The sequence below is a fragment of the Panthera tigris genome, chromosome A1 (genome assembly GCF_018350195.1).
Source record: "Panthera tigris isolate Pti1 chromosome A1, P.tigris_Pti1_mat1.1, whole genome shotgun sequence".
NCBI classification, from domain to species: Eukaryota; Metazoa; Chordata; class Mammalia; order Carnivora; family Felidae; genus Panthera; species Panthera tigris.
Genome location: NC_056660.1, coordinates 133,223,465 through 133,246,708, shown reverse-complemented (window position 1 = coordinate 133,246,708; position 23,244 = coordinate 133,223,465). Strand labels below are relative to the sequence as shown.

Sequence of the window (23,244 nt, the reverse complement as noted above, 5' to 3'; positions counted from 1 at the left end):
CCTGCAGCCCAATTCATCTCAGGGTCAAGAACAGAAAAGCTGCAGCTAATCTGGAAGAGCCTGATGGAGACTCAAGATAGGGATAAATTCATTCATTTTCTCCAACAACTATTTATTGGGGATATTCTATGTATCAGTCATGGGGCACCCAGCGGGGAGCAAAATAGGCAAGCCCCTGCCAGTGTTGAGGTTTCATTCCAGGTGGGTAAGATAAACAACAAGTAAAATGTTACATATTGAATGGGGATATGTACATGATGCAGGTTAAAAGGAGACGGTGGGGCTGAGGAGGGCATCTCTGTTGCAGTGATCAGGATCCTCTTTTACTGCACAGCCACAACTTGTGCCGGAAAATGAAAAAAGGCTAAAAACTAAGAGGGTGATGTCAAAAGGACCTAGGAGTCAGCTTGAAAGGATTTCCACTGATGAATTTTGAGACAACCTGACCAAAAAAAAAAAAAAAAAAAAAAAAAAAAAAAAAAAAAAGGAAATGACGGTCATGGGTCAGTACACATCAAATATATACTTCTTTTCTATTTTACTCTTTAGAAATGCATGAATCAGTAGTAATACTCCCAACAGTGGGAGGAGGGGAAGGAGAAAAATTCTTCCTTAACTGAAAGCCCATAGATAATAATGGAAATAGAAAACTGTCTTTTGATAAACGGCAAGATCATAATTGATTCAGGTCACCAACGAATGCAAAAATCACTCGGTGAAAGCTTGAGAAGAAGATATTATCCATGTGGACTCAAAATGTCACTCCAGACATTATAAAGCAAAAAAGGTGGCATCACAAGGGGAGAATCTGGCAGATACTGGATTGTGGGCTTCCCAATACAATTTTCTTGTGAAGGCATCATCATCTGTTCTTGCCAAATATGTTTAACCTGAATCTAATGAAAAAGAAACCATCAGATAAATCGAAATTGTGGGACAGTCAACAAAAGAGTTGTACTACACTCTTGAAAAATGTCAGTGTTAGGAAAAGACCCTTCCCAACTGGGGAAACTGTTAAAAATTAAAGGAGACTAAAGAGATAGGACAACTAAATAGAATATATAATCTTTAACAGGATCCTGGATTTAAAAATACGACTCTCAAGAACTTTTTGGGGCTAACTGGAGAAATGTGATACGGGCTGCATATCAGATAATACTATAATCATGTTCAACTTCAGAGTATAATAATGACATAATGATATGCTTATGAAAGAGAATGTACTTGTTCTTCGGAGATAAATGTTCAAGTATTTAGGGGTAAAGTGAATGTCTGCAAAGGACTCTCAAATGGATCAGCAAAAGAACAAAAATTGAAATACATCCAGGGGCTAAGAGGGAAGGAGGCAGGAAGATAAAGCAAATGTGGCAAGGGCTAACCGGTGAATCGAGGTGAACAAGGGTGTTGACTGTATTATTCCTCCATAGGAGTGAGTATTTCAGGAACAGAGGACAATAGGCACTGACACAGACACAACTGGAACAGTCAAGAGAAACCAGAGCCCAATGTGGCCCAAAGGAAATAAGCGAGAGGCAGCAGGAAGTGAGGTCATGGGAGATGGGAGGGCGGGCAGTGGAAGGCTCTGAGCAGGGGAGTGTCTGGCACTACGAAGATCACTCAGAGAGCTGGCTGTTGGGAGGGCACAATTTGAAATGAAGCATTAAGTTAGGAGGCTATTACACAAATCCAGGGGTAAATGATAGTGGCTCCGACTAAGGTGGTACAAAGAGGGAGTAAGCGAAGTAGATGACAAAGAATCAACAGGACGTCCTCATGGACGATACACACACATGCATCCATACACACATACCACAGAGGGGGAGGAATTAAAAAGGACTGCAACTCAGAACTTGGTTAAGATGGAGCCAAATGCATATTTTATATAAAGAGAAAAGAAAAAAACAACAATTCTGATACCACTGCTGGAAAAGAAATGTTCTCTCACTCTGGGGGATCTCCATACTGTTTTCACCGGATCCGGTAATAATTCAGTGGAGCATATGGTCATGAGAATAGTAGTAGACAAGCAGAAGAACCCATGAAATTTAGCTCATCTCCTATTCACTTGGGATCATTAGTACAGCTTTCTCAGTTTCATAGTATCTCATCAATCACTGTCATGTGAGAATATGCAACATCCTTCTTACAAAGGTTGGGTTCTGCAGTTCATTTTCTACACTGTGTTTCCAAGAACAATACGAAGCTAATAATAATAAAACAGAACAGTCATCTTAGAACTTCTCACAAACATCACCTAATTAATTCTTAAAACACCTCCAAGAGGTGGTATTATCCTCATGTCACTGCTGGAGAAACTTAAGAATGTTTTAATTCCGCATTTGTATTCACTTACAGAGACACCTCCGTACTTCATATTATCATCACCTTCTCATGCTTTCAAGGAATATCACAACTTAATTCTCTTATCAACAGGGTGGGTGTTAATGGCTGCAGCAGCATTTTAAGTATAGGAAATAGGTTTTAAAAAACGATGTGAAATTTCTTTTTTCTAGTCTCAAAGCAATGCGGCAACAAAATGGGATATAGGGCAGTACCCTCCTCTCCCCCCTTGCCGCAGTACTCACACACACACACACACACACACACACACACACAGCACGAAGTAATTTCTTCATTTGCCCAAGATGGTCTAGTAAATAAGAGCTAACTGTTAAAACTCCAAAGAGAAATTTCAATATATTCTAAAACCCAAATTCAACAAGTTGGTCTTAGTATTTAGCCCGGAAAGACTGTAATAAACCACTCCGGAGTGGTAGGTCCAGGCAAGCATTTAATGTGAGTGCTACAAAGGAAGTGGCCTGATGTGCTGTGGCTCTAGTAGGGCTCAAAGGGCCTGGGGCCATCAGAGCAATGGTGAGCCGCGGGCCACCCCCAGGGTGTAAGCAGGCCAGCCCTGGCTGAGGGAATCCTCCACAGGCTTCTCAGGTTAGAGCAGCAGTAGATGGCAGAGCCGCTGGGACCCACGGCCTGATTTCCAAGGGAAACCAATTTAACCTTCATCACATGATCTAGGCTCTGTCTAAAATAAAATTTGTTTAAAAGAGAAAAATAGGGCGCCGCAACTCAGAAGATGCTCTCCAGCCCCATAACCACACTCTCAGCAGAGGACTGAAAAATTTACTTGTATAGTGAACCAAGCAGATGAGCTCCAAACAGAGTAACAAAATCCCTCCCCTTTAAATAGAATATTCTATTCAGAATGCAAATTTAAAATGATTGCAAACTCCAGTGTGTTGAAGGAAAATGTAGACAGAGTACTTATGCCAGAGTAAGAATGTGGGCTCTCCCACCAGATGCTTTACTGTGAACCAGATCAGGCCTCTTTCTTGACATTGGTAGGTGGGTATAACTTGTCCGAACTTGGAGGGTTTGAAAGTCAAGGAAGGCACTTTCAAAAATCACATTGGGACAACAGGCATAAATTGAACGGAACCTGGGCAAACAAAGATGTGTGGTCACTACATGTAACTTTCTCTGTGCCTCAGTTTTCATGTTTGTGAAATGACAACAGTATCCTTGTCTCACAGGGACAGCGAATTAATACATGTGAAGGACTAAGAACAGCACTGGGTATGCAGCAAGTTCTGGACAAATGAAAACGAAGCTAATAGAGATGCAAATGTCTAAGTAAGGATGGCTTCTCATCCAAGTCAGTAAACCAAAGAGAAAAAGTGAACACTTGAGAAAAAACTGAGAATATGGGGCACCTGGGTGGCTCAGTCGGGTAAGCGTCCGACTTCAGCTCAGGTCATGATCTTGCCTTTCGTGAGTTAGAGCCCCCAATCGGGCTCTGTGCTGACAGCTCAGAGCCTGGAGCCTGCTTCGGATTCTGTGTCTCCCTCTCTCTCTGCTCCTCTCCCACTTGCACTCTGTCTCTCTCAGATCTAAATAAACATTGAAAAAATTAAAAGAAAAAACTGAGAATAATCCTGATAAAGACCAAGGCTCCAGAAGCATTCCCAGGACCTGGCACATGTACACCCCCCCAGACCCATGACCACTGTCAGTGAAAGGACTAATGGTTTCCAGGGACCCAAGTGAACTTGAAAGCTATGCTTAACTACCTGACTTCACAAGACTTCATTCCCTAGACTCGGTAACTTTTTAACACCTAAGTTTATGTTATCAGTTAAAAAAAATAAATAAACAGATTCCAGTAAAAGAAAGTCAAAGCAAAACTATCAGAGCATCTTTCTGCAACAAGTTTATTAGACCCATCCTTCCCCATTACTGCACATGAGTTTACGCCCACCCACCCCCTCCTGGCATACAAGAGACATATCATCACATTCTTCCTTCTTCGGATTCTTACAAGTAACAGCAGCCTCCAGCAGCCTTACTTACTAGTAACAGGAGAAACTGAGGTGGGGCCCAGAGGAGTGCTAACTGGCCTGTCCACACTTCCCCCCCATAATCCCCCCTCCATCAATGATGTCTGACGCCAACCTCCTCCCCACCCCACCAACGATGTCTGATGCCAAGCTTCCCCATCTCTGCCCAGACCCACACCCACAGGACCAGCAAAGTGTTCATAATCAAGCTCATCTCTGCTTGGAGTGTCTGCAGTAGACAGACTCAGTCCTACACAGCAATGCCGAAATAAAACTCAAGGATGCATAAGGCAATTCATTAAACCATCACATTCACAAAAGCACAGGAACTGGAATCTGTAGAGTACAAAAAAATTGCCATCTGGTACCAGCTTCTTTCAGATTTTCTCAATGTTCTACACAGAGTGAAAGGGGAGAAACTAGAATAAAAAAGAAATGGAAACGGTCCTCATGCTACAAAGTTAATGAAACAAAAAGAGTTTAGCAGTCAGGTGGCTTTCTCACACTTACAGGTTCTCTGTGAAAAGAAGACACAAAATCACAACATATTGCCATGTATTTGGTAAATACTGCTTATGTCTGTCCCTCACCATGGCAACAAGTGAAGTGAGGGGCATTTAGGCAGCTGTGGGTACCCAGGAATATTTCTAGTAGCAAAAGGACAAACGGACAAGCTCTTAACAAAACTGAATTAGGTGACATTTGACCCTGATGCCCTTGTCTGTTAAACTATCGTCTACCTGTCCTTCTCATTACCCTTTGGACCACTATAGATCCCATTCTTGCAAATACACATTTATTACACTAAATTACCTATAAGCTATTTATTATTTTTGTTGTGAACTTAACAGTGAGGCAGGGCATTTGCAGGTTCAGACAATGAAGGTCCATCAAGTTCATGACTTGTCCAAAGTCACAGAACTTGCAGATGTAGGGGCAATGACCAAGACTCAGGCACTATGACTCAGCGTGCTGGGGTCCCAAACTCCATTTCCCCAGGACTTGACAGATAATGTCAATGAAGGAAGCTAGCCAGGTGGAATATGTGGGGCATCGGGGAACAGGAGGCCTGGAGAAGAAGGCCAGCAGGGACCCAACTCTACACTAGACTAGAATCACACTAGGAGGGAATACAGACTCACTGAAAGGCTTTGGTTTCTCAGAGTAGTCCCCCGAAGTCACCAGTTGAGAGATCTCTTGCTGCTTCAAAGCACGTTCAATGACACGTAACTAGTTTTATGATGCGTCTATACACCAAGTGTTCTTAGGTGCCAGGGAGATGGCAACGAGAAGAGGAAAAAGGCCTCCACTCTATGGAGCTAACATTCGGACTACCTTTCCTTCAAGTGATGGAGCTCTTCAGTGTGGGATCTGCCATGACTTCTAGATCATTTTCTCTGCCCCTCACCACAGCCAGGCACAGTCTCTAATATACTCTGAGGTTCACCTTTCTTTAATAATGCCTGTCTTCTTCGGCCTTGGACCTTGTTTTATTTATAATTAATGGCTGACCAATTTTTACATTTTGATGGCTATCATTTAATATTTATGAATGAATCAAAATGCATGCCCTCCCTCTCAAAGTGTCAACACCATTCTTAAAACGCACATACTATATAAATATATGCCATGTTTGGAGCACAGGTTAGAAACATCAGAACTGAGGGGACATCTAGGTGACTCAGGCAGCTAAATGTCTGACTCTTGATTTTGGCTCAGGTCATGATCTCACAGTTTGGGAGTTTGAACCCTGAATCTGGCTCTGTGCTGACAGTGTGGGGCCTGCTTGGGATTCTGTCTCTCTCCTTCTCTCTCTCAAAATCAATAAAATAAACATTAAACAAAATCATCATAACTGGGGCCCCTGGGTGGCTCAGTCATTCACCAGCTCTTGATTTCAGCTCAAGTCATGATCCCAGGGTCATGGGGTCGAGCCCCACATCAGGTTCATGCTCAGCATAGAGCCTGCCTGGGATCCTCTCTCTCTTCCTCTGTCCCTCTTCCCAGCTCACATTCACTCTGTCTCTAAAATAAAATAAAATAAGATAAAATAAAATAAAATAAAATAAAATAACAAATAGGGGGTGCCTGGGTGGCTCAGTCGGTTAAGCATCCAACTTCGGCTCAGGTCATGACCTCATGGTTGACAAGTTCAAGCCCCGCATCAGGCTCTGTGCTGACAGCTCAGAGCCTGGAGCCTGCTTCGGATTCTGTGTCTCCCTCTCTCTGCACCTCTCCTGCTCACGCTGTCTCTCTCTCTCTCAAAAATAAACATTAAAAAAATTTAAAACAACAAATAATAAAAATACTTAAAAAAAAAAAACCCAAAACATCAGAACAGGCTTGAGTCCCACAGATAATGGTCGTTCTTCCAGCAGTAGGAGCTCCTACCGTGTGTATCAGACACTATTTGTGGATACATCTGTGAAAAAAAAAATAGACATAAACACTGTCCTTGTGGAGAGTGGTAATATGGTGGGAATATTCTTCTCTGAAACTAGGACTGTGTGCTACCGGCAATGTGTCATGTGTGATTCAAGCCACACCTTAAACATGGCAAGAGGGCTTCAGGAGGTCTAAGAAGAAAGGGAATGCCGCCTTCTCGCTGACTTCTCGCTGACTGTGTGTCCAATACCTGAGACTCCATGAACCAGATGGAGAGCGGGACAAAGGACGGAAGACGTCATGTAGGAGTGTACAGAGTGCCGTGGATGCTCCCGGGCTTGCCATCCGCTGAGAAGCCGGGGCATGAAACGGAAATACAAAGGAACGCTGCTCGAGACACCTGCGTGGCTCAGTTGGTTAAGCCTCTGACTTCGGCTGAGGTCATGATCTCAAAGCTCATGAGTTTGAGCCCCACGTCAGGCTCTGTGCTGACAGCTTGGAGCCTGGAGCCTGCTTCAGATTCTGTGTCTCCCTCTCTCTGCCCCTCCCCTGCCCGCTCTCTCTCTCTCTCTCTCAAAAATAAACATTAAAGATTTTTTTTTTAAAAAAAAGAACACTGCTGTATCGTAACAGAAAGGCAGCTACTGAGTAAAGACAGCCAGCCCCCGGCTACTCACCGCGTCCCGACTGAGGGCAAGGCAGGACAGGTGTCAAGAAAGACACTGAGAATATAAAATGAGGCAGCTTCCCTTGGAACCTCACTATTTGATCAGAGTCGAGATTAGGAGCTGACAAGGGTCATATCCAAATTACTCATGAGGCAATGACATCATCATTATATGAAGAGCCACTAAACTGTCATCAATTTATGAAGTACTGAGGACTGTGGAAATTCTGAGTGGCTATAGTTGCCTCAGAAGGGGGAGAGTGAAGGCATATTATAAATTCCACTTAAGGTTTTTAAGATATTCTCTGTCACATCTGTACTAATAAGCCAAAATTTGGGCCAGAGTGTGTGTGTGTGTGTGTGTGTGTGTGTGTGTGCGTGCGTTTTACAGCTTGTGGACGTATTGTGTATTTTGTATCTCCCTCTCCAGCCCTGCTGGAGGACAGCAAAGGTGTCAGAATTTCTGGATGGAAGGGCCTTTGGGAATCATTTGGTCTACTGCTCTGCTGGCTGCAGGAATGACCTCACATCCTTCCAGCTAAGACTGGCCTTCCTACGAGACATCCAGGGGCAGGAAGCTGAAGGTTTGATGAGGCAGCCTCTCCCACATTCAGAAAACTTCCTTAGCAAAGTCGTGCCCTTAGGCCACCCCGCTTGGGGCCTCCAGGCCGCAGTGCAAGGTTTTACTCCCAAGACGAACCAAACTAAACTTGAACTTTATTTAGCACCTGCCCTGCCCTAGAAGCTGCAGATCTCTCGTTTCTGGGCAACCTTCAGGAAGCCTAAGCTGGAGAGCTAAATCCCGTCTCAGCATCGCCTGCCTCCAGGGGTTTACTATGAAAGGAACAGAATCTTCCATTGCCATATTTAGAAACCATGTGTCAGCACCTCTAAAGGGCACATACACTGTGAATGCTCACCACCACCGCTCTCCCCCAGACAGGCAAACCCCACTCATAAGATGAGAACAAAAAAGAAATGTGATCCATCACAAAGAAAAAAAAATCTGTGCATGGTTACAATAAATCTCTTTCCGTGGTAACAGCATGAACGTATTTGCAATCGCTACAATTTATACCAGGCCATTATTTGGGGGCACACTGTTAGAGATGCTTCATCCCGTGCTGCCAACCAGATATCACTACCTCGGGAGGTCTCAGGGTGTTCAAGACCAGACTCACCGTGACTCGATTTTCCTCCCTCTCCAACTCTGCTGCCTTGGGGTCCATTCAATTAATGCTAGAAACCTCAGTGCAAATCCCTGATTCAAAATTATCTACTAAAGAGCAACCGTGGGCACCTTTCTTTCATCGACTTTTGTGATCAAGATTGCTAGCTGTTTACCAAACTCATTTCCTCTGTTTCCACAGCACGAGAAAGCTGTATTCTCCAGCCTTGCTTGCCATAGATGCAGTCAGAATAGAAAATGCTGGGCAATGGCATGTGAGTGGATCTGATGTGTGCCATCCTCAGGTCGGGCAGTCCACCATCTCCCACACTCCTTTCCATTCCACCAGCCGGATGCGGATACCCAGGGCAAACTTGAAGGCATGTGCTGAAGACCCGCCCCCCAGATCCCGCAATGACCGTGTGGAGGAGACAGTGTCTCACACTCCTGGTCTGTGAATGACAAGTACAACCCATTGTATGTGAGCAAATGTTTTTTGATGTTTATTTGGTGGTTTGTGTGTGAGCCGTGATGTAAGAAATCCATCTTCTACTTCCAAGTCATTCATTTATTCATAAACATTTCTCAAACACTTCCGGAAAGAAGCACTGGGGAAATAAAAATGACTGAAGGAGGTCACAAGTCTACGTAAACCAGAAATTAAAATTCAATACAAATGATCTCAGAGTAGTATGTATCTCAGGTTAGCCACGGTGGAAAAACGTGAGACTTCATTTTGAATCCTAGGCTAGTAAAGCTGGTTAATCTCTGTGTGGTGGCATCTTCATCGGCAAATGGAAGCAATGTTCCCTTCGGTCTTACCATGATGGATTAAATGGAATGAGACAATGTGTATGAAAGCATGTGGTCAACTATAGTGTACTTTTCACATGTTAATTCAATTCACTGCACCTGTCATAATCTGGGACTTGTTACTCATGAAATAGTGTACCAGTAGCCTCACTCGAGTTTGTACCCAAAATCCAGCCTATTCTTAATACCTGGTGAAGGTAACTTTCCTCAGTCTGAGCTCTGATTGGTCATTTCCTTATTCAACAAACTTTCTAAAACTCTGGAATGCTTACAAGATATAAGTCAAACTTCTTAGCTCAGTGTTCAAGGCTCTAAGTAACATGATCCCACATTATTTTTTTAAGTCCGTATCCAGCGCTGTACAACTCCTGATTTTCTTCTCCTTTATCCATCCTATGTTCTGGCTACACACATCATTTCTCCAATGTGCCACATTTGCTCACCTTTTTCACTTTGTCTTATTCTCAGCCTGGTTTTGTCCTTCACAACCATCCTTCCCACCGCCGCCCCCAAAACACCACTATTTCTCAAGGTCCAGCTCAAATATCACCAGGTCTCATAAATCTTTCTACAAAAACACTCTCCTTTTCCAAAAAAAACCTTCACCCTCCTCTGAGCTACCACAACCTTTGTCTGATACTCTTTTCTCCTCTACTGTTGATAGCACTTGGATTCTGAATAGTTTATTGTCTTCAGGAAGGAAAAAGAAAAGGGAGTGTAAGCTTTTAATGAAGACATGTGTTACACTAAGGAAAAAATTCAGTAGAGAGTCAAATTACTTTTGGTTGGATCACCAAAAATAGACAACTTACATGAGTAGGGGAGTTCTCTGGATTGTCAGAAAACTATTCCTATGCTTCAGGATCTATTATATTCAGAGAGCATATATTATATGCTTTATGAAAGCTATTACATGGAACTTTCATGTTGAAAGTCACTTTTACAATAAATTTAATCCTATCAGAAGAGTAGAAGTAAAGTTCAAAGTCATTAATTCATTCCCCCAGTCAATTCTTCACAGATTTTAGTTCAGTCTTATTTTAGAAAATGAGAGAAACAAATAGGTTAAATTGACCCACTGATACCATCTAAGCATAAAACCTGTGAGTTACTATTTTTAAGGAAATGGCCATGAGTGGCTAGTGTTTTTCATTAATTTGCATATAGGCAAAAAAATATATTCACTAATAACAAATAATTTAAGTCACTCTATCAACTGAGAATTTCATTCGTTTTCTCTCTTAGGATTAAAAAAGGGGGGGGTACTGGATACGGTATGCATATCTTCTCATTAAATAGTGGGAGACTCACTCTGTCCAGGCTTTGAATTCATGAAAATCTTAATAGAACATAGCATTATACATACAATGTAAACAGTACCTTCTAACAGGCATTCTTTTAACAAACTGGGCTAAAGTAAAAGTAGAATTCCTTGGAGATCTTTCTCTAAAGACCAGAGAAGTATTCATTTGCATCAGCCAGTGAGCAAGAGGGTAGGGAGGTAGCAGGAGTTTTACAAGAGATCAAAAATCCTAATCCTTTTAGATAATTAAAAGAGTTGTCCTGCAAATAACAGGACATAAAATAATGTGTGGCAAGACATATTGTGGTGCTTTAACACGAATTAGAAAATATTTTCTAGAAATTGTAATAAGTTGTATTATAAGAGGCGGATCAGATTTTGTACAATTTAGCAGATCATCTCCTGAGAAAGCAACAGGAAAAACCATCATACACACACAGGAGTTACACAACTCATCACTGGGCATTAACAGAAGCATAAATAAGATGAACTGAATGGTAGGAGCACAGTACATATTCCAGGTGCTCCTGTAAATCATCTGTAAACGACTCAACCAGATTCCTCACTCTCTCTGTTAACACTTAGACGACAAGTGGGAAAGGACTGTTCACTGTGAATTGCAGAGTCCCAAGGGTTCCATACTTGATGCAGGGTGTGGGGGAAGGGAAGGGAGAGACCCAGCAGCCAAGGGCCGGTGGCACTGGAGTGCGCTTACCTCCAGAAGTGAAAAGCGAAGAGAGGACTACAGGGGCTGCCTGGGCTGGATGGGGTTGGACTCAGGCTCCTTGGAGTGAGACTGAAAGTTAAAATAATGTCATTCCAATTGGGGAAATGGTGGCAGTAAAATAGCAACGTTCATCTAAGCGACCGTGTTCCCTTCAGGCCAGAACCACGGTGGCATGCCTATCGATGCCCTTAGGTAATCAGCTCATCACCTGCCTCTTTCCAGCTCTAAAATAGAGAACAAGGGCAAGGCTTCCTGCTGATACTGATATCCTTAAAACTACTGCTGCCATTTGCATTTGTGCCTTTTCTTGGTCACAAAGCTAACGTGGGAGGTATCTTCTGTGGTGTTTGCTGGGAAAACTTGGCCCTGCTTTACTCGGTATATTCTATTTCTGACCAACAATCAATTGTAAAACTGTAGAACTAGAGGGAAGTAGTTACCAGACAATAGAATTCAAGTTAAATACAGTGGTTTTTAAAAGGCAGAGCAGCAAACATTTCCAAATAGGAAGATATGTTTTTAAGCACTTAGCAGTGAAAAACACCCAACAACATTTTCTGTAATCCCCGGGGGCAAAGGCAAAAAGTGTTCTTACACTTACGTTTATAATAGAGAACTTCAAAATTTCTTACATATACCTACAAATTATTGTACTTTCTCGAGAGGTTTTTTTTTCAATTTCATCTGTCAAAAGACCATTACGGTCCCCACCCCCACCAACCTATCCAAACAACCAAGCACAATGACCAGCCAGCTCTCAAATATTCATCAGAGTGGAGAGCCTATGTTTCCTTGAATTTTTTTTCCTTTTGGACTCATCTGTCTCTTGTTTTAGGGAAGACACAAAACTTAACACTTGTCACATATCTTACTTGTAAAAATTTGACCCGTGGATCAAAGTATGAAGCTAATATCCAATTATTTCCAATTATTTTTACATCGCCAAATCAAAATTAAATCAGCTAGGCACTCTGGTACCAACTCTTTGGCTCAAGTGAGCAGACAAACGCACACTATGGTGCAATGAGTTTCTTAAAGAACATTCTCCTGCCCCTGTAATGGCCATGACTACACCACACCATGTTTTCCTATCTCAGAGAAGGGGTCTTGGAATGGAACAGTACCTTGGATGATTCAAGCTGGTTGTCCCCTTTACTGAACAGAGAAATGACAACCATGGCTAAAATCAGACTTGGGTTTATCTCATTTTCAGTTCCATCCTTGTTTCCCATCATATGGATAATTGAGACTTGGCTGTATTCGTCTTAAACTGAAACATAGAATTACTGCTCAAAATGCTCCCACTTATTTAATAAAATGTTTCAACAAAGTTGTTTTTTGTTTTTGTTTTTATCTTTTAAAGCCATTCTCTGGTTTGGTGGCAGTATTTAAGAAACTAAGAAATTGATTTCCTTATACAGTCAGAGCACGTTCAAAAGCCACTGCTCTTAAACATGCTGTACTCTAACTTAGCAGCTCATTGGAAAGCTCTCAGGAATGTCTACTGACACAGACGTGATTTAACCTAAGTACAGTCTTATCTGTCCCTTGTGTTCTGAAAATAGACATGCATAGACATGCATGGAACCCACTCTGTGTCTCCAAGCTGACACAGGTATCATATGTGTTACCAACTATTTCTGTACTTACACCAATTTCTATACTTAAATTGAGAAAAAGAAAGAAAAAAGCTACTTACTTTCTCAGAAACTGTAAGGCCACACATCTGCTATCTAAATATCAGAGATTTCTGAATAAATTAATGACTCATTAATATCTGAAATACATATGTATTTGATGTCTCACATCCAGAAATTTCAATTTTTAAAAGGGGAATCAGAAAGTGCTTCGTGGTGTGTTATTGGTAAGTCAGATGGGAAATCGAGTTCTGTCTACAGAATATAAAATATGCTACCGTAAGGGTGATCGCTGCAAGGCCTACAGAATACACCCTCCTGAAAGAAAAACAGTACAGTCTCATGGGAGAACATTCAAAAACTATGCCACATATGTGGTGTATTATAAGATCCCCAGATAATTAAAACAATAAACATTAAATCTGCTTTTAATAAAATGAGTGATAAGATTTCCCATTATAACATTTCCATGCAGTGGTTAGAAAATGAATTTACCCCAAGACTATAGAATTACCTTTCTCCGTGAATGAATGCAAAATTAACTATGTCTACCTAAGAGTGATTTTACATTTCAAGGTAAGCGAAATGCTCAAAGTGTTAGGCTAACACTACAATGACATTTAAGAGTGATCCCTATTTCTATTATATCAAGCTCCTTAGGGGGAGAAGTAATCAATTTTAAATGCACAGTAACATTTAGAAGCTAGACCCAGGGGGTGTGGCCTGAGCCAAAACAAAATCCAGGGAAGCCCCTGTGTTTGGGTGACCCATATGCACTGTGTCATCATTGACAAAGTCATAAAATTTGTGGCATACCTCAGACTCTCAAATTACGGGCAGAACATTTGATACAACTGAATTTGTATATTGAGAAGTTACTTTCAAATGTCTCCTTCTAAAATGGAAAGATGCTAAAAATGAAAGAAAAAGGCGTAATGTGAAATGATACATACTAAGTCCAAAAGACAGCAACAAGGAAGTGGCACAACCAGAATCGGGGGTTAGTGCTCCCGGGTCTTGAACACAGAAGCATAGGCATCTTAGTGAGCTGTGCACTTCCAGAACGCTAGAGAGAGGAGGGGTAAGTGGAAGAAGGAGTGCGTGCCATGGAGATATTGCATATGGACAGTGAGGGCCGAATGCCATGGTGGAGGTGGAGATGGGGACAGATGTCAGGGCAATAGGTAAATACCGCTTGGATGTCCATTATGAAAAATGCCACAGCTAGCAAGAAGGCTGTTAAGAGCCCTCTAACTTTTTCTAAGTGAGTACTTGTTAGTATAAAATCAGCGTCAAATTTTAGTGCGAGAATTGATTAGAAAAGTATTCACATCACTTGAGATATGCCATGTTTTTTATTAATTATTTAATTATGAAGTCAGTTCCCTCGTATGACGCATCTCCAGAATTCAAGAAGAATAATTAATACTCGGAACGGGGCACAGTACTCTTCCTGCAGGCTCTTCCTGGAAGTAATCGAGTATAAAATGATTTGGATTGTATGAATCTCAACTGACACGCAATTTTCTACCTTTATTAGGAGTTAGAAAAAAGGGCTATTTCTATTTTTCTACCACATTTCTATTTTACTGTTTATTATGGTAAGTGTGCCAAGCACAGACTTCTGCATCTTTGACTAAGAGATTTAAAATAAAAATTTGCTGACGCTTCCTGCATCACAGATGTTTAACTTCTGCGCCACAAATTAGATGTGGGCATTTTCATGTGGCTACATCAGATTAGAAGGCAGTTGGATGAGTTAATGGGTTAAAAAAAAAAAAAAAAACAGCTAAGCAAACACATATCTCAACTAGGTAAACACTGCATGCAGTGGCTGGAGACAGTGCAGAGAGGATTCAAAATGCACTACAGTTCATTAATATTCTGTTGCACAAATAAAACATGGATCACATCTAATGAATGTTACCAATAACCCTTCTCTTGTACTCTAATCCATTGTAATGTCTTCTATTATTCAATGCAGACAGAGGCCTTTCTTTAGAAAAAGGCAGCGTGGGGATAAACAAACAGTAAGAGAGGAGAAAAAGACAGCTACACCAAGGCCTGCTGATACATTCTTTCACAATGAGCTGTTAAGATGTTTCCAGCACTGAGGTTTAGTAACTTTAAATATGCAAAAAAAAAAAAAAAAAACCACAAAAAACAACAGCAACAACAAAAAACCTTCTTCTCTTCTGACTGCAGTGCAAAATGCAGGTCTGGGTTTCCACATGAGCTGAAAACAAATGCCATGCATTTAAGACACGTTCCTTCACCTCACACTGCAGTGCTCTGAGGCTGTCAGTACAAACAAATGCTAAAGAGCTATTGGGCGCAGGAAAGCGAGTGCCATGCAGAAAGCATTAAAATATTAAAGACAGACAATACTTACTCCAAGGTCAGCCCCGGAATCTGTAGCCTTTCCCGCTGGGCTTTCATGGTTGTTATATGTTACCACACTGTATTGTAACCAATGCACACATTCCCTGCCAGCGTCCCGGCGATGACAGAGAGCCAAAACGAACCTCTATAAAGGACTGGACTAAGAATCTCTCTAGGGGGAGGGGGATCCTGCAAGTTTGGGTCCTTCCACCTCTAGCCGTAATCAAGAGATGTCAGCCGCCTTCCTCAGGTTAACGGCAGTGCACACAGCACTGATTTCGTTAAGGGAATGAGGCTTTCAGCTCTGCATATCAAGTAATTGGTTTCTGATTTTTTTTTTTTTTTTTTTTTTTAAACAAAGTCGCTCCACTCACAGACCCAGTTTTCACCTCGGTGAGATGAAAAGTCCCTTCATCCTGCGGACTGGAACAAAACAATAAAGCAGCAGCATCGTACTTGTGAAAGAGTTTATCTCGGCAAACCTCAACCATTCCCCATCTCCCAGGGACGCGCTCAGAGAGAATCCGGACACCCTTAGGAAGTTCCGCTTACTCTTTCCTTGGTGGAGTTAACAGAATCACTCATGTGCCACAAGAAAGACATGGGAGAATGGTGCCGAATGAAAACAATTAGATTTTTTTCTATATAAGGCAATCATCAGAAAGAGGAATAAACTAACTGTGTTAATTTGGGGGATGTTGAACTCTGGTGTGAGGCAAAGCCTTGTGTGAACAGGCAAAACCCTACAATGGGAAATACCAAGTGGAAATGCGAGAGATAGGAGCTTGTATTTCTATTTTTGAAAACTGTTAGGAACCTCACAGTGCTACTACACTTGACAAAAGCAATCAGACACGATTAAGGAAGCAAAGGGAGAACGTATGTTTTGGAAGCCTGAAAGTTTCATCTCGTATTTATTTCAGCAACACAATGTTTCGTTCTATCCATAAGTTGGGACTAAGTGTACTTGCATTGTGGTGCAGGAAGAACATAGCTGACTCATTTCTTCTCGTGTATTTTAAAGTGTTTTAAAATTCAGTAACCAGTGGTCTGCCTAGAAGTACTTGATCAAATGAAGTTTTATTTTAGCAAGAATATTCAAGCACTGCTGCTAGCCCACAGGCACACCGCAAATCTGTGATCAAACGACTGTGTTCAAGCGGTTACATTTCAAAGTCTATGAAGTCAAATTCCATCCTCACACAGATGAAGAAAACAACACACAACTAGGCAGTACTAGGGTTAGATTCCGGTGTATTCACTCCCTATCCCAAAGGCCTTCACTGGCAGGGAGGCCATGTGCAGTTGTTCAAGGCTGCACAAAGGTGCTGGGCAAAAAAGTAAGTGAAGGCTGAAGTCCAGCCTGCTTCCTACTTTGCCAAGCCTGCTGCATGGCTCTGGGCAGCTTCTACCCCATTTTTTTTTTTTTTCCATTTTCACTAAGTTACTCTCAGCTTTGTACCCCTCTAAAGGGTCACCTGTTTCTAATTCTACAAAGGTACATGTGGGCCAGAGAAGGTTCATAAGATATTCCTGGAACCCTTCTCTAACCCCTAACCTACCAACATGGTCTAGGGTGTTTGTTAACTAGGTGACAACTTCTCTTTCTGTGGGGGCTCACAGAAAACTAACCAATCCTACCTTTCAGAGGCAACAAATCCATGCTGGGATTACGGTCATTGGCTCATGATCATTGGCAGCCAGACAGAATGTAAATAAGTCATTTAAATTAATATGAAAAGCATAACAATAAGAAACAATAAAGATATAATAGAACACAAAGAAGGGGGGATCAACTCAGGAAAATCAGGGAGAGCGGAAAGGAAGTATGGCACAAGCCAGGTTATGAGAGAGGAAGGAAGGAAGGAAGGAAGGAAGGAAGGAAGGAAGGAAGGAAGGAAGGGGGAAGGAAGGAGGGAAGGAAGGAAGGAGGAAGGGAAAGAGGAAGGAGGGAAGGAAGGGAAAGGTAGGAAGGAGGGAAGGAAGGAAGGGAGGAAGGAAGGAAGGAAGGAAGGGAGGGAGGAAGGGAGGAAGGGAGGTAGGTTGGTTCCACTCTGCCTCCCAAAAAGCTAAATTCTCTAAATTTTTTAATCTCTTAAAGTACCTCATCTTAGGAGACACATTAGAATTTTATTCAACAGACTTCTCTACACAGGTCTTAAGTGAATTTCAGTTCCACGTTACCAATGGACCACAAAATATTTTCACTTGAAGTTCCCTTTAATACCCTTAATTTAAAATATCCAAACCCAAACTCCCTATCCTCCTGTCCTTGCCAAATAAGTTTCCCTGCAAGGTAAAATATCCTGACTCTTACCATTCTTTCCCCCCTGAACCATGCTGATCCAAGGGTCCTATCCAGGTTGGATCATTATAATTTCCTTGTGACTGATCTCTCCACTTCCTCCTTGACATTCTCTATACTTTGTTGGCTACACAGATTCTAGAGTGATCTTTTCCAGAATATCACTCCTGTGTTGAAAACCCTCCAAGAGTTTCCCTCTCATTCTGTGTAAAAGCAAAAAACCTAGCAAACGTGGCCCAAACCTCAAAAAACCAAGCATCAATAGTTGTGACAATGGCAACATATTAGAACATACCCAGTGTTTAAGGCCATGAGTTCAAGGGAGGAAGGTGGGAAGGAGGGAGGAAGGAACCAGCCAGCCTGGGCCCCTTTTAGAAGATGCTAGGGAACTACCCCATTAATTTTGAAAGCTGGGAAAGGGAAAAATCAACCACTTATCTTGATTTCCCTATGAACTGCACCTCACAGATGAAAAAATGATTCTTTATATAAATATTCCAACTGGTAAATAAAGAAGGAGTGCTACAATTAGAGTATCATCATTTCTCAAACCCTAATAAGTCAATGGATTGTGGTCATGATCATGATGTGACTATAGCATCATAGAGAGACAAGTGGTTGTTCTATGCCTCTTGGTGCAACACAGGCGAAGCAGTCTTACTAAAAAAGCCACACGACCCGGATATAATCAAGCCACCACACCAAAGCATCAATTTACAGTATATATAGGGACAAAGAGAAGTGATCAGCAAAAGAGCTAGCCTGGGAAAAGCAAAAACCACAACACAGGACCTGGTATCTTAAACCAAATTGCTCAATGTGGGGAGTGAAGGAGACAGAGGGGTTAAACGAGACTAAAGAGACAAATCAATGAATTGCAACATATGAACTTGTGTGTCCTGACACCAAACAAACACATAATCAAATACCTGGAAATACTCAGTGTAACAGACACACACACTGACTGGATATGCGGTAATATTATTTTAAGAATAATATCAGAGGGTGGCACCTGGGTGGCTCAGTCGGTTAAGCATCCAACTCTTGGGTGTGGATTCAGTTCAAGATCTCATGGTTTGTGAGTCTGAACCCCTCAGCCTGCTTGGGATTCTCTCTGTCCGTCGCTCCCCTGCTCGCTTGCTCTCTCAAAATAAATAAACAAACTTAAAACAATCTTTAAAAAGAATAACACTGGAATCAGGATCACTTTTAGCTTCCTAACTTTTAGAGATACATATAAAAAATATTCACAGGTAAAATAAAGTGTCTATGCTCCGCTTCAAAATAATCTGAGGATGGAGAGTAAGATACCATGTTGTATCTAATATTACTATTTATTAGATACACAGTAATCTAATATTAACATTTATTAAACCTGGATAATGGGTATGTGAAGGGTTCAGTATACCGTTCTCCACAGTACACGTCTGAAATTTTGTTTGTTAAAAACATTGAAGCGTTCTTACCATGCCTACAAAGTTTCACAGGGCATACCCACACCCACCCTCCCTGGCTTCCTTCCCTGCAACTCCTTTGTTTCTCACTGTCCTTCCTGTACACCAAACACATTTCTATCTCATGGCCTCTGCGTTTACTGCTCCTTCTGCCTCCAACTCTTTTTTCCTCAGACGTCCAAATATCCTGCTCCTGAATGTCTTTTACAATCTCCCCGAGGAGGCTTTTTGAAATTCCAAGCCCCACCACCGCCCTCCCCCGCCCCATCTACTGTTTCCTTCTCATCCTAATATATTCTTCTCCTCAACATCTATCACTGGACATATTTTATATTCATTTATTGTCTCTCCCCTATAAAAATGTGGGCTCCAAGAAGGTGTGTTGCAACTCCAGTGTCAACAGCAGTCCATACAAATATTCAATAAATATCTGCTAAAATTTCAAACTACACTACAAAGCTGTAGTAATTAAAACAGTATGGTACTGGCCCCAAAACAGACACATAGATTAATGGAAAAGAATAGACAGCTAGGAAATCAACCCATACTTATATGGTCAATTAATCTAAGACAAAAGGGGCAAGAATATACAACAGGGAAAAGACAGTCCCTTCAACAAATAGCGCTGGGAAAACTGGACAGCTCCATGCAAAAGAATGAAACTGGACTACTTTCTACTTCCATACACAAAAATAAATTCAAAATTAAAGACCTAACTATGAGACCTGAAACCGTAAAACTCCCAGAAGAAAATGTAGGTAGTAATTTCTTTGATGTTGGCCTTGGCAACACTTTTCTAGATATATCTCCTCTGGCCAGGGCAACAAAAGCAAAATTAAACAATTGCGATTATACCAAAGTAAGGAGCTTTTGGACAGTGAAAGAAACCATCAACAAAATGAAAAGGCAACCTACCGAATGGGAGAAGATACTTGGCAAATGGCCTCTCCCATAAGGTGAAAGAACTCATACAAATCATGCAACAAATAATCCGTTTAAAAGTAGGCAGAGGACCTCAATAGATATTTTTCCGAAGAAGACAGAGAGATGGCCAACAGACACCTGGAAAGATGCTGAACATCATGAGGTAGATGCAAATCAAAACCACAATGGGATTATCACCTCACACCTGCCAGGATAGCGAAAATAAAAAACACAAGAAATAAGTGTTGGCAAGGATGTGAAAAAAAGGAACCCTCATGCCCAGCTGGTAGGAATGCAAGTGGGTCCAACGACTGTGGAAAACAGCATGGAGGTTTTCCTAAAAAACTGAAAACAGAACTACCATGGGATCCAATAATTCCACTAACGGCTATTTATCGAAAGAAAATGAAAACACCAATTCAAAAAGATATACATGCCCTTTTGTTTAGTGTAGCATTATTTCTAATAGCTATGGTATGGAAGCAATCTAAGCGTCCATCAATACACTGATAAAGAGGATGCACTGTGTAAATATGTGTTATACACACGTATATGCACATATATACACATATACATACACAGCCTTTTCATTTTGTTGATGGTTTCTTTCACTGTCCAGAAGCTTCTTATTTTGGTATAATTGCAATTGCTTAATTTTGCTTTTGTTGCCCTGGCCTGACGAGATAGATCTAGAAAAGTGTTGCCAAGGCCAAGGTCAAAGAAATTACTGCCTACGTTTTCTTCTGGGAGTTTTACGATTTCAGGCCTCATATTTATGTGTGTACGTATACACACACAGTGGAATATTATTAAGCCACAAAAAAGAATGGCATTTTGCCATTTTCAACAATATGGATTGGCCTAGAGGGTACGTGAGATAAGAGAAAGACAAATACTGTATGATTTCACTCACATGGGGAATTTAAGAAATAAATGAACAAACAAGAGAAAAACAAAAAAAGGAGAATCTTAAACACAGAGAACTGGTGATTGCCAAAGAGGAGGTGGGGCTGGGGGTGGGTAAAACAGATAAGGGGATTAAGAGCACACTTATCTTGACAGTGCATAATGTACTGAATTAGTTAATCAGTATACTATACATCTGAAACTAATATAATACTGCAAGTTAATTATACATCAAAAAAAAAAAAAAAGGAGGGGGGGCGCCTGGGTGGCTTAGTCGGTTGGGCGTGCGACTTCGGTTCAGGCCATGGTCTTGGGGTTTGTGGGTTCGGGACCCACGTCGGGTTCTGTGCTCACAGCTCAGAGCCTGGGGTCTGCTTCGCATTCTGTGTCTGCCCCTCTCTCTGCCCCTCCCCTGCTCATGCTCTGTCTCTGTCTCTCAATAATAAACAGATATTAAAGAAATTTTTTTTAAAAAGAAAAAAAACTCTGCTGAAAGATGAATGAACGACTCTCCCTATATTGGTGAAACTACCAACTGAGGACACTCGCCCTCCCTTTTCTTATAACTATAGCTCTCCACAGTATTAAATAACTGAACTGTGTCTGCAGCTCAGAGAGCGGCATCCAAGAACCTGGAGAATCAGGATGTGTTCAGCTACTACATACAGACCCAGAAAGGCCCCTGCTGGCTGGAAGGCACACACCCAGAACTAGCTGCGCACACACGTGCACACAGGAGGAACCTACAGTAACACTAGAGTCTCGTGCAATGTGGTGGTGGGAGGTGAGGAGGACACTGTTCTAAATCTTACTGGTATAACTGAGAAGACATATGCACAAGGCTGAAGCTAAGCAGCTTTCTACAGTTACAGGGAGGGAACAACACTGTCTCCTTAATGGTGGAAGTCTAGATTTTGCACAAACGCACTGGCATGGCTTAAGGCTAGGTCCTTCTACGTAAACTCTCCAACAGTGGTTCCCAACCAGAGATGGAAATGTCTGGAGACATATTTGGTTGTCACAACTGGAGAGAAGGGGGTTGCAGCTACTGGCATCTTGTGTGCAGAGGCCAAGGTTGTTGCTAAACATTGTACAATGCATATACAGCCCTCACAATACAGAATTAACCAACCACAAATCAATAGTGTGGCTCTAGAAACTGCTATAAAGTTAAGGGTCAATTTCTGCAGGACGCACAGCATCATCAACCAGTTTTAAACATTTTGGTTCTGATTTCATTACACTTCGCCTAAGGAAAAAAAATGCTGTATTATTGTTTCATTTTTTTATTCCCTATTTCTTCTCTCAGCAATACTACCAACGTAAGCATATGTATATGCTTCTGTCCTGTTTTCAGGGGGAAAGACTTTTTATAGCTAGAGCCCCAGAAGTATCTGTAAGTCACAGAAACCTAATTAACAGTGTCTCCAGGCCACACCCGACCAGAAACCTAGATAGGGAATTTTGCAAAGCAAGGTGGACATAATCCTGAGGCCAGAGCATCTTTTTCTATATATGTTCAATTATTTACACATTCTAAAAGCTGTGCATGGTTGAGGAGAACTTTCAGAAAAGGTGCATGTGTATTTTTTTTTAATGTTCATTTTTGAGAGAGAGAGAGAGGGAGAGTGTGAGTGGAAGAGGGGCAGAGAGAGATGGGGACAGAGAATCCGAAGCAGGCTCTGTGCTGACACCAGAGAGCCCGATGAGGGGCTTGAACTCATGAACCACAAGATTATGACCTGAGCCCAAGTGGGATGCTTAACCGACTGAGCCATCAAGGTGCCCCTGTGTCATCTTCTTTTATCACTCACATAATCCGGTAAAAATCACGTTATGAACAATTTCACTCTCTCATTTCTGCTATCATTCATTTCACGCATTTCACTCAACAGTCGGTGTTCTAAGCATACCAGATACAGGAGCAGGTAAGACAGAAACCCACCTGTGGAATCCTTTTAAGTTGGGTAAACAAAGTAAGCACATAAATAAGATTGTTTCTGATAAGGACACGTGCTGTGCAGGTGCCATCATAGGTGACAGGACGGTCAGTGACTCTGGGAGTAGATAGTGCCTTCAGGTCAGGGTGGGGAAATCATAGTGATGCAGGAGCTTCAAAGGGAGAACGAAAAATGGGGCTCAGTCAGCTGAGCGTCGGACTTCGGCTCAAGTCATGATCTCATAGTCTGTGGGTTCAAGCCCCATGTTGGGCTCTGTGCTG

General features: G+C 41.8%; 1 protein-coding gene across 3 annotated transcripts in view; it reads right to left on the bottom strand.

Annotated features, from left to right (window-relative positions):
* Window positions 1-23,244, bottom strand: part of MAST4 (microtubule associated serine/threonine kinase family member 4) — a 562,621-nt gene that overhangs the window by 197,113 nt on the left and 342,264 nt on the right. The window contains exon 1 of one of the 3 annotated variants that reach the window (XM_042987723.1): window positions 15,445-16,434. The exons of the other annotated variants lie outside the window; for them this stretch is intronic. Within the exon in view, the coding sequence (XP_042843657.1) occupies window positions 15,445-15,491 (47 nt within the window). The 5' untranslated portion in view covers window positions 15,492-16,434. Of the gene's footprint in view, window positions 1-15,444; window positions 16,435-23,244 lie in introns of those variants that run through there. 3 annotated transcript variants of the gene reach the window in all.